This window comes from Tetrao urogallus (assembly GCF_951394365.1).
Source record: "Tetrao urogallus genome assembly, chromosome: Z".
In the NCBI taxonomy this organism is placed as follows: domain Eukaryota; kingdom Metazoa; phylum Chordata; class Aves; order Galliformes; family Phasianidae; genus Tetrao; species Tetrao urogallus.
In genome coordinates this window covers 33,721,361-33,733,474 of record NC_136816.1, presented here as the reverse complement: position 1 = coordinate 33,733,474, position 12,114 = coordinate 33,721,361, and the positions used below count along the sequence as shown (strand labels likewise).

Genomic DNA, 12,114 nt, shown 5'->3' with positions numbered 1-12,114 from the left:
TAAAAAGTAAAAACATAGCTGTAATAGTGTTTCCAATAGAAATAAAATCCCTGCATTTCATGTTATAAACTGGCATGACAAATACTGTAAGAAAACATTCTTATGATACAAAAATATAAATATCACCCATGATTAAAAAAGTTAAAAAACAAAACTCAAACAAATGTTGCCAGCCACTGAGTTCAACCCTGGCCATCGTGATTGACGCTGGAAAGAAGGCACACACCGCGCAGAGGCAGCAGCTATTCAGGCACAGGCGTGTGTGAGGAGGAAAAGGCCAGGGCTGGTGGAGACACTGTGCTCTCCTGGCCCGTTCCTGGCCACCACTGCCCCAAGGAGGAGAAGGGAGCGAGGCCTCAGCCCTGCGGCCAGGCAACAGTGGTGTCAGTGGGAGCCCTGCTGACCTCTGACACAGGAGCACACACACACTTGGCAGTTGAAGGTAGCTTCCAATTAGTATCATACAGTTTTGTTGCAGAGTTTTTATGATCTGAGGTCACTATGCTGCTAGTGCTAAATTGGGGCCCCTCATCTTTTTGTCATTAAGGTTTTTCAGGCTAGACAGTGAACTGGACCAGTAGGCAGTTACGACATTAACCCTTAGTGTACATTGAAACAGTAGCTTATGTATCATGGGAACAATACCAGGCTCTCACCTGCTCTTTGAGCGTTCACATTGGAGATCTGTAAACAAGTGCCTCATATCAAAGTGTTTTCAAGTGAGCAAAAAGGCATGGAAACTTGTGCATTCTAGTTATCCCCATTTGCTGCGCTAGGAAGGTCTGTGGGCAAAGATAAGACTCCGAAGAAGTCACTGGAGAAATACCCTTTCCCATCCAAGAACCAACAGCTGCCATTCACACCTACAGAAAAGCCTCACCAGTACCGTGTTCAGAAACTGAATGCTGGCTATGTTTACTTGGCTCTGAAAATACATTTGAATTTCTACTTGCTCTAAAAAACAGCTTGTAGAAGGGCAGAAAAACAGATGGAGAAGGTGGGTGACAGAGAAAATGAAAACTTTTCTTCTCATATTTTAAACTAAAGTTCTCCATTCTTAGAGTTTCTTTCCAACCAGAACACATATTGTAGCATTTTTTTCCAGACCCTTCACCTGCAGCAATCCATCTTTAGTTAAAAAATAATACAAAAAGCTAAATTAGTTTTGCAAAGAGATCCCCATTAAGCTGTTTTAATTAAAAAGTGCCAATGCAGCATGGGAAAATACAAACAACAGAAAAAAGAACACCCTGGCTTTGTGTGTCATTAATTACAGCCCTGGACCCAATAAAAGCAATTTATATTAATAAGTGAAAACAGAAGATTTTTATATACTTTTTTATCCTTCCATTTGATTTTTATCGATTACTATTAACTTCCTTTCTGCCATGAAAATGAGGTGACAGACAACTCCATTATTCAACTTCTAATGCCACTCATAGTTAACAGTATCAACATCAAGATAAAGTTCATGGAATTTCTATAACTACCAGCACCTTTGGAAATGACAAAATAATGGTCATAGTTGTTTGCACTTACCTGACACCTTTCACAAAAACATCAAAGCACTTCATGAACAGTAATTAAGCCTCATAACTCTTCTGGGAGGTAGGTAAGCATAATTATACCCATTTTACAGAATCAGAAACTGAGGCATAGGGCAGTTACATGACTTGACCAAAGTCATGTGAACCAAGTCATTCATAGTGTAGGAAGTGGAACCACAATCCCAAACCCTGGCCCCTGTCTTCTCTTCCATTTTATCTTGGGCCTTTGATGATGGCAATCTATGGTATACGGTAGTAAACACCAATGCAGTTTTCACTACTGCCTGCTAAGAGGGAAAGGCAGACTCACATCAGCATCAGTGGGTTTATAAGCCCACTGAGGGTCATCATAAAGTGAAAGAGAAACTACGGTACACCAGGAACATACATATGCAGGCATGCACAGCTCCAGATGCACACATCAATACATACAGCAAAACAAAAACTGCATATAGCTAAACCTATTTAAGCATCCAAGATTAACGTGCTTTTCTTCATATCTGCTTATTTAAAAAGATTACCACGCATAGCGTGTTTGAAAGTTAACGGTAACATTTCATACTACCACAGGGTTGTGATATGCAGATTTAAAATATTTTAAACAGACATGTACCTTTACAAAAAAATAATCCTATTACATAAGCAATATTTGCATAGAATTATACAAGTAAATTATACAATATTTAAGCAGCAGCAACTTATGCTGAAATTTAGAACTAGATTAAGCTTAGTTGTGGCACAGAGATCAATGTACAATAAGTTCAGAGCACAAATGATAATGTCCCCACTCTGAAGCCAAATGACTCCAGATTATACTACTTTACACTGTTTTCTTGTATATTACATATGTGTACATCTTTTAAATACTTAAAGACATATTTAACAAAATAATACAATAGGTTACAGTAACAGTAAACTGTTGTCCTGATGCAGCATGTCCTTTTTTACAATATCGGGCAGTTCTCTTCAAGCAGTTCTGGAAATACAGTTTTCAATCTTTGGCCTCCTCTTCCTTCAGTTACTATCCTTTAAAAATGAAAGAAAAAAAAACAACAACAACAAATAAACATTTATTACAGCTCAAGAAACCAAACAAATCAAGTTAATCTAAGACTTGCTTCTGTAATCATTCTTATGATTACAGTTAGCAGTCAGGAAATGTGCACTTTTCTTTCACACCAGTCATGAACTTCCTGGTAAAGAAAGACCAAAAGCAGATGCTTTCATTTGTGAGCACCCAGCTTCTGATTCCTGCCACAAATTCAGTCAAAACTAATGACTGCTTCAGGGAGTGATAAGCTGTAACAGACACTGTGTACAGCTGAAACTTAGATTGCAGTCAAACTAGTAAAAGCTGACCCCAAGTATTTCTTTATTCAATACTACTACCCACAATACTTCTAGACTGTGAGGCTAAAGGCATTCAGGACTATTTGTGCATTATTTGCAAATTGAGATGCTTAGAAAGAAGCTTTGTATCTTCCTTGGCCCAAGGACTCCTCCAAGCTGTGAACAGGCTGGGTAGGGGATGCCCCACAGCTCAGCAGAGTACTGGGCAAGGTGAGGCCTTCCCCTCTCATTCAATCCATCACCTCAATGGATTCAGTCCTCACGACAATGAATTTTCACTTAATTTTCTTTAGAAGATGACTCATAAAGTAGTTGGCAATTTTACGCTCTCCTAGACTATGTCATTCAGTCATCAGAGGACAGAATCCATCAACAGTAAATGCAATCACAAAGCTCAGAACACATAACACAATGTGCTTCACCTTCCCCATGTAGTAAACTGATACACCATATGCATTCACTTTGCAAAGTGCTTGGAAATAGTTCATTTATGGACAACCCATACATTGCTAGTGCTGTAATGTGCAATGTTATCTAGTGCAAAATGAAATGTGTTCATTGTCAGCAGACTGATGATGAAGAGGCGAGAACCAAACTTATCTAAAGTCTTCCAAATAAATTTTTGTCTCTTTCTTTTGCACCATTGCCTGACACAAATAAATTTCATAGATCAGAAAGAAAGGCTCACCTTATTCTGAGCTTTTACTAGCTGTCCTCTCCTCACATTCGACATCCTGAAGCTCTATAACTTCTACTTTAGAATTTCTTCTTTCACACCGCACATTAAAAGGCACATGGGGGTCCTCAAACATCCCATGGTTGTCTTCATGGTGTCCTTCACAGGATGGAAAACTCCCCCCGCGAGAGTTGTGGCTGTGCACAGCAGGGTGAACAGCAACAGTCACTGAAGCTGAGGCAGTCACAGTAGTGATAGGCTGGCAGTAGGCTGATCCTGAAACACCCATGGCACCAAATGCTGGGCTTCTCATGTTATGAGAACGAGCCTTGTGGCTCAAGCGATCCTTATTGCTAGGTCCTGAATGCCCTTCAGTAGAAATTTCAAAAGCATCCCTGCGAGGGCGGTAAGGAGGTGGTCGCAGTCCTTCCCTCACTTCCCGCTTGGGTTGTCTGCCCTGACGCCACACTTGCTGCGTGCCGGTCTCTGGAATTGATTGCAATCTGGGACTTGACTGATGCCTTGACTCTGGCTGTACCACCTGAAAGACAGATGCACAGTTACACCTCTGCCATAGCAAGGACAATGAATACTATGCTCTCCTACATTTTATCCTAGGCTCTGACTCTACAAAGATAATATTCTGTAGTCTTATAACTGTTGATTTTTCCAAACAGTTTTTGTGTGAAGTTATAAGAACCTGGAAAATGTAACATCACAAAAATGCAATAGCTGAAAATATTATAAGCCTCCAATATGCTGGACCACATTTTCAAAAGGATGGATAACAAGCACTTCATCTTAAGTGATTCAGCAAGCAGAACTGCAGGCATTTGGAAAAGCCTCTATTCCATGCAGGCTATATACATAGGATGTTGGTAGGGTAGTTTGTATAGACTGTAGGAATCTGTTTTCTGATTTCTGTAAAAAGCGTGAAGCACAGCAGCCACATCAGTCAATAAACCGTGACTAACTTCAAATGTGGCTCTGCTTGTACCTATTTCTAGGCCTCTGCTGAACAAAAACAGATCCACATTGCTGCTCAGCATGCAGCATCAGCAGGGGTAGGAGACAAGAGTTTTTTCACTTCCCTTTGAAACTGCAGTTATGCCAACCCACTAGCAAGATGCAACAGGCACAAGATTTGGATTTTTCTTCTGGACTCTATGAATCTTTCTCCCCAAAGTTTGCAGTCAAAAAGAGATATGTGAGATGGTGATACAGAAGGGGCTATATGGAAGAGGTCTGAATCTCTTAATCACTCCTGACTCTCCGTCTAATAGGTCATGTAGGACAGTCATCAAACAGACTGAGATTTCTCTCCTGTGGTGGCTGCCAGTATGATGAAATAGCAAGTATACATGCCAAAGATTTCACTTTTGAACCAGCATCTCATACACAACTTGATTATCAAAAAAAGTCTTCATCCTCTGTTTACATGTGCTCTAAGTTTTGGCACAAAGTCATGAAATATAATTAGCTAGAAACATGAAACAGTCTTCCAAAAAAACCAGGTTTAAATAAAAATTATCAAACATTCTTGCCCTTCCAGCAGTCAACATGTGAGATACTTACAGTGGATCTTGCAAAGACAGGATTCTCAGTGGCTTCCACTACTACTTGATGGACTGGTACTGCAGGGGCTTGGGTGGCCTCATAATGATGGAGCTCTTCACTGATGCCTGACACTGTGGTTTGAGAGCTGTACTCTGAATCAGAGGAATCTGATCCATTATTTGTGTGCCCAGGTGGCCGTGCAAACCTCACAATACTGGGAGGTGGCTCAGGAGATGGTGTAGGCAATGTGTTTCGACCATTGGCTGGAGAAACCTGATGATGACAATGCTAACTATAATTACAAGTATTCAGTAACATGCAATTAACATTACCCTTTTAATCAGTAATGCTTTATACGAATGTTCCTCTGCTAAGCATACTCTTCAATGCATCTGACTCCCGTTGAATATTTCTACTAAACTGAAGAAAATGCATGAAAGAAAGACAAGATCTCCTTTTGCGGATATGTGTGTGAAAACAATTACAGAGATTTTTCTAGGTATTATTTCAGCATTTATATGTACATGCAAATGCACTTGCACTTACAGATATATAAATAATATGTGGGCTTCCCTCCCCCTTCAGAATATATTAAGAGTGATTTCATAAATTGAACACATATGTATAGTACAGTTTAGTGGCTATCTGTAAACAGAGACAAATACATAAATAATATTAACACAATTGTATTAACATGTATGTATACACTGTTTGAATAAGGAACCAACAATCTGTTATGAAGAAGAGATGTCACACTATTGTCAAAAATGTTTTACTAATATAAGACAAACACCTCAAGTGTTACTACTGCTACACACCTAAATTGTGTACCACTTTTCATAAACACTCATACACAGGCCTGTGAAACATAGCATACTTTTACTAATGCATAATAATGCCTTCTATAAGTAACACCATAATTGTGTTAAGCACAGTGTAGGTAATGAACAGTCAATATATGAATTGGGTTTTTTTTGTTTCTTTGTTTTTTCTGGATTCGGGCTTCAAACGGTAAAATCATTGACATTTAAGTGAAACCTTCAGCCTGTTAAGAACCTTCCTTGAGCCAAGAACATATCGCAGGGACAGGGGAGCCTTTTGGCAGACTTCTGGTCATGGTTATAAAGGTGTGGTCTGTGGACCACCAACTGGTGTATGTTGGCCTGCACAGGCCTTCCTGGTGGTCTTCACAGTTAAATATTTTGAGGAATGCAATAGAAGCAGTGAGGTAAGAAAGGAGAAGGTATACATACAAAAGGAATTGCTTTTTGTAAAATACTGGGGAAAAGTCTAATTTTACAGACTAGTTTGTACTAACAGCATGCTTTGAAAAGTGTGCTTAAAACTACATTTGTACCTAGCTTGCTTCAGCCTCTGAAACAATGATTATTAAAAGAAAACCCATAATTTAAAAATACAAGTAGAAGAATATCAAATAAATATATAACTACAGCAAATTTAATACAGGTTTTAAATAAAAACAGAGTAAGTACTTTAAACATTTAAAAATCCAGGAAAATATAAAAATTAAAATGTTTATAGAAAAGAGGAGGGGATCTGGAAGGTGTGGGTGCAAAGACAATACTGTTATTTCTTTTGATCACTGTTAGTTTTACTGACCTCAGGGTATGGTCCAAAGAATGAAAGAAGAACAGGAAGCAGCACCAATCCATTGAGAACTCCCAGAATGGTTAAGATTGCCAAAACAGCAAAGAAATACCTGAAGTGAGGTTTATGGGATTGGGAAAAGGAGAGAGGAGCCACTTGTTAGTTAGTAACAAGAGATTACGAACTACTCCTAAATATATTAGGATAATACATACATTAAATTGAATCTCAAGTATTTTTCATATTGTACTAAATAATTATATCATTTTCCCTGTACAGACATAGAGTTGTGGTTTTCTTTTGTTTTGTTTTAACTTTTAGATTAGACAAGCTGCATTCCACAATTCAAAGTGTCAGTTCATAAAGGAAAGAAAAAAATTACATTTGTTAATTTCTCAGAATCTGGAAGTTTGCAATGTTATTTATGAATGTGTTACACAAACACAAAAATATGGAATGTGCAGTGAATAGCTGAATGAACTGAAAGCACAAATACAATGAAAAGGGGCCCCCATTAGTGAAAACCCAGCAGAAGCAAACAAATGAAGTGAAGGGTGTAGAATTTAAACAATTTAGCCTAGAAGGAAAAGAACTCTTCTTGCAGCAGCTAATCCACTGTGAAATGCTTCTGCATCTTACAGCAGAATCTCTAATTAAATCTCTAGTGTATCAGGTAAGGCTTTCCCTTGCTGTTCATTAATCACAACTTTCCGCCTAGAATTCTGTGAGTTCCAGTTTTACCAAACAGCTCAAATTGCAACCTTCTTACAATACAGAAACCCACTTTCTGCAAAGAAAATGCTGCCCATTCTATAGCAAGCTTCAGCATTGTACTGAGTAAGAGCACTTCACAATGGCAGAGCTGCACTGCAGGCTAACCTTTTGTTGAACAATTTAGCATCTCTGAATACTTTTGTTTTGCGTCAGCCAATTCAAACATAAAGGCTGAAGTACTATGGAAGAAGAAGAAAATGCACAAGTAGTTGTCCTTTCCCATCGTTGAGGGCTAAGGTCTGGGATCCTTCATGAATACCAAGGTAAACCTGTCAGTAAAAGGAAAGCCTTGCTAGCTGGTATTCGGCACAGCTGGGGCTCAGACTAAACTTAAGGCTGTGTTATAACTAATGATTTCAAGGATCCGGTCTTGGTAAATTCCTCGAGGAGAAGGAGTAGGGTAAGAACCGAGGGCAAGTTTGCTACTAATGGGTCTGCTGATTACATTGTCTAGCTGGCAACAAACTTTACTGCCCCCCTATTTCCACATCTGATCAAATATTTCAGACTCCTGTAAAACTACAAATACCCTGCTATTGTAAACATTTTGGAATTTCTGATCTACATTAGCAAAAATCAGCAAACCAATCTACTCCATTAACATAAACCATCAGTACGTTATACTGTGACAGAAATCAACAACAGACATTAAAAACATTTGCATCTCATCCATCTAACACTAGGATAAACAGGAGGATTTTAGCTCTGACCACTCAGAGTATACAATGTCTGTTAATTTACTTAATCTTCCACACTGTTGGATTAATCCATCCCTTTCCGGAAGTTTGGAACCTTCTTCACCCAGCATAACAATACTTCGGCTCTGATAGTTTATATTACTGTATTATTAAAATAGGCCAACTAAAGTCAGATTGTGCTAGAAAATGAGAAACTGATGGCCAAAAAGAGTAAAATAATGTAAGTTGAAAAGTTGAAAGGCTCATTTTATACACGAAGAGAATATCTAATCCAAATTTGGTGTGAAGGGCTGCCACAATCATTTATTTGCTATGACACAAAAATATGCTTGTCAAAATCTAGCTTGTTAAATTTGAAAGTAGAAGACCAATGTACCCCTGCAGTTTTAGGTTAAATGTGTAAGTCAAGCATTCCATCTCTCACAAGATCAGGTCCTAAAAGAACAATTCTACCTTATTTCTTCAACATCAAAAAAACAAAACAAAAAGATCCTGTTCTCTAAATAAATAAATAGATAGATAGATAAATAAATAAATTCTATCCCCGGAGATGCAGTATCCAAGTAATAATCATCTCCATGAAGGTTTCATGAGGTCCAACAGAAAGCTTCCTACCATCTTGCTGTCTTCAGATCTTACAAATATAAATAAAAAAATCTTTGTAAGATTCAACAACCATTCTCCCAGATTCTGCCTCTGACATTTTGCTGCTGTTGTTATGTGGATGTCAATGAAGTCTAGTTATCTATCCAGCTTACATCTACCTGAGTGGTTAAGTTACCTTCCAGAGAACTTTTATTTGCCTCAACCCAGTTTACGGCTTGTGTTTTTTTGCATGCTGCAGTTTGTCAAAAAGAGCATGTGCTGCTGCTAAGATTTTACAGAGCTATTTGGAATAGATTGCAATCTATTTCACTGCACTTCTCAAATTCCCCAAAACGTGCTCTCCTCTCATATTTGACAAATTCACATTCTTAATTAAATCCACAAGAAACAGTTCACCTGTAGTTCTAAAACAGAAGAGCCATCAGGCTTTTCTTTACAAAAATTTAATATGAAGTTCTGTGGTCATGCTTATGGTTCCCCAGCTCCAAACAAGAGCTTTCTTTCTCTCTCCCTACTTTCTGCACTGCCATAAACCTGTCATATAAAACAGAAAGAGATGGCTCAGAGAGTATCACTTGCAGCACAGTTGCAGCACATTTTTAAGTTCGTGTGTCTTTTCAGTGCACATTTTTATGCATACAAGAAGTCTGGAGCATCTAAAAGTTAAACATCAAACCCAGCTAACACAGGACCGTACCAGCTGTTTTGAACTGATTCAGAACTGTAATTAGCCAGCTTTTCTAAAGAGGGGCCATTTTTTTCCCCTCTCATGCTGGGAGTCAAATTTCCCTAGAACAGATTTTAATACCAGCAATACCAAAACTACTAGGTCTAGCACACAAGGAGTAAGTAGAACAGAAGGAAAGCAGGACCAAGATGCAAACATGCTTGATATGCCATGCACAACAATAAAAGGACAGATACACTGAAATGGTTAAATATTAAAAGCACTCTTATTTTTATTCTAAAAATAAAGTCAAGAAACACACAAATGCTTTACCTGACAATAAAATCAAACTCTGATCCTGCAAGCATTAATACTCCAAGAAGAGTGGACACAGCTCCATCCAACACTGGTGCAAACATATGTTCCAATGCAAGGACAGCCCGACGGTTCTTATCTCCTATGGCAGTTAAAAATGCCTACAAAACAGTGAAATTCATTTAATTACACACATATATACAACATGTCAAACATCTTTTCTCACAGCATGTAGTCTTTTGCCAGTTAATTATTTCAGTCCATAATGTATGAAAATATCTCTATAGCTGGCCAACCTTCCAGACATAGCCTGAATCTGCATTGATAGCACAAAGCTGCTACTGAAGTCACAAAACCAGAGCAAGCACTGATTACATAGAGTAATACTTTCAGAGACAATTTTGTCCTCTTGTACTATTTGACATTTGAAGTTGTCAGCTTTGCTTATTTCCACCTAGAAATAATTCAGTTCATACTTTATGTGTAAAAATCACATGGCTACTCTCCTCACTCCTGAAGGGATATGGGTTCTGTTACTATAGTGGGAAGTTTGCTTTAAAAATAGCCAACATTGATTCTGGTTTTCCTACCCACTTGTCACTGATCGTGGATCAGTGGCCTGCAATTTCATGCACACATTCTCAGTACAAGCATCAAGTCTTTCTGTCTCATTACAAAGAAGTGTCCATCGGTAAAGTGTATTTCTCTGCACATATCTCGTGATCCAGACCAACAAGATTACCAAATGATGAAAAGCTGCCAGTGTATTCAGCACAATTGTTATAAAGTAATTCTGTAGACTGTGTGCTGCTTTAACACTCTTCTATCTTTTACTACTCAAAAGCTAGCAGCCTTAGGAATAATGCTGAACACTGTAGTATCTAATATACTATGACTCCTGAAATGTCTGTTTCTCTCTCTCTGACTGCTTATTCAACGAGCTGCACCAGGAATCCTCGGTTTCTTATTAACTGGTCTTCTCAGAAATTAACAGTTAATTAACTAATGAGTCTTCTCATTCAACAGTTTGAGAAGACAGCAACTTAAGGAATAACTCTTCTTATGATCTTTCTTTGGGAATTCTCCATCACCTGCTAACTACATGAGTTCATGCAGTTATCTTCCTTTTAGTCCCGATATTTAAGTCTCGCTTCTCTACAACCTTACTTTCACTTGCCTAACAAATTAAGGCTGAAATCAGACAACACATCAAAAAATGATTTGGTGGGACAGGCAAACCAAAGATGTGTACTTACACATACAGAGAGAGATTTATAACCCTAATTTCCATTGCAAGCCAAACCATGCAACATTAATCTTTAGTACTGGAATAATAGTGGTCTGTGGAGTGAAAATTAATGTATCCAGGGTATTTTATATTCCCATATACAAAATAGATAAAGAGCTTCTCTCCTCACATTTTCCTACAGACTCTGTGCTTGATGTGCATTAGTGAGTTCTGAAAACAAAATGCAGCTTTTTCGTGTGGAAAATGAACTCAAATCCATTTGAATGTTAGCGGTGGGCATTAAACAATATTATGTGATTCTGAAAACCTCCTTTCAAAGGTTTCTGTTCCATAAAATACAGAATGTACACACAAGAGGGAGCAAACAGCTACACAGCACAGCAGCAACAACAGCCACACTGCATACAGTGGCTAAGAGAGTCTAGACTGTAGTGATATACAGTAAGAGCTCTGCTTTATCTACATTTATCTATCACTCAGACAGCTAGATACAAGACCCCTACTCATGACCTTAACCACAGCACTTAGGAACAATTGCATCAAAATCAACTCAATTCTTTCAGAAATACAAATGTTGCAAAAAAAAGTCTGAAGTATTTGACTGATTTTCTTTTGAGAATCACATTACTGATTCAATGAAACTAAGAATTTGTGATTAGAAGATTGATGCAATTTTATTTTAAAATACTACATAAATGCTTTACGTACCAAAGCAACATGAACAGTGAATTCCACACCAATTCCAACAGAAGCAATCAGGATAACCACAGGGACTGCACTTAGTTTTATCCCAATTAGACCCATCATGCCAAACAGCTCCACGGTCATCAGAGCCAGCACCACCACCTAGATAATTTCAAACAGCTATTAGTAATTCTTCATACTCTATACAAATGAAGAAAAAGACACTTTAGAACAACTTTTTGACTACAAAATGTACCCCTCAAAGCAATCCTATGTGTCATTACACTCAGACTTGCTAAAGAGCTGATTTGAATTATACTCCTAAATTATCAGGCCAAGCATCAATTTTCTGTTCATTACAATTTACCACTGATTTGAAAACT

General features: G+C 38.1%; 1 protein-coding gene across 1 annotated transcript in view; it reads right to left on the bottom strand.

The window, feature by feature from the left end:
* Window positions 1-3,586: 3,586 nt before the first annotated feature.
* PTCH1 (patched 1) overlaps window positions 3,587-12,114 on the bottom strand; it is a gene marked incomplete at its 3' end in the record, with an annotated part of 62,202 nt that continues 53,674 nt past the window's right edge. The window contains exons 19-23 of the mRNA XM_079548794.1: window positions 11,756-11,893; window positions 9,817-9,959; window positions 6,751-6,850; window positions 5,149-5,403; window positions 3,587-4,114 (exon numbers count right to left, since the gene is read on the bottom strand). Of these exons, the coding sequence (XP_079404920.1) occupies window positions 3,587-4,114; window positions 5,149-5,403; window positions 6,751-6,850; window positions 9,817-9,959; window positions 11,756-11,893 (1,164 nt within the window). The remainder of the gene's footprint in view (window positions 4,115-5,148; window positions 5,404-6,750; window positions 6,851-9,816; window positions 9,960-11,755; window positions 11,894-12,114) is intronic.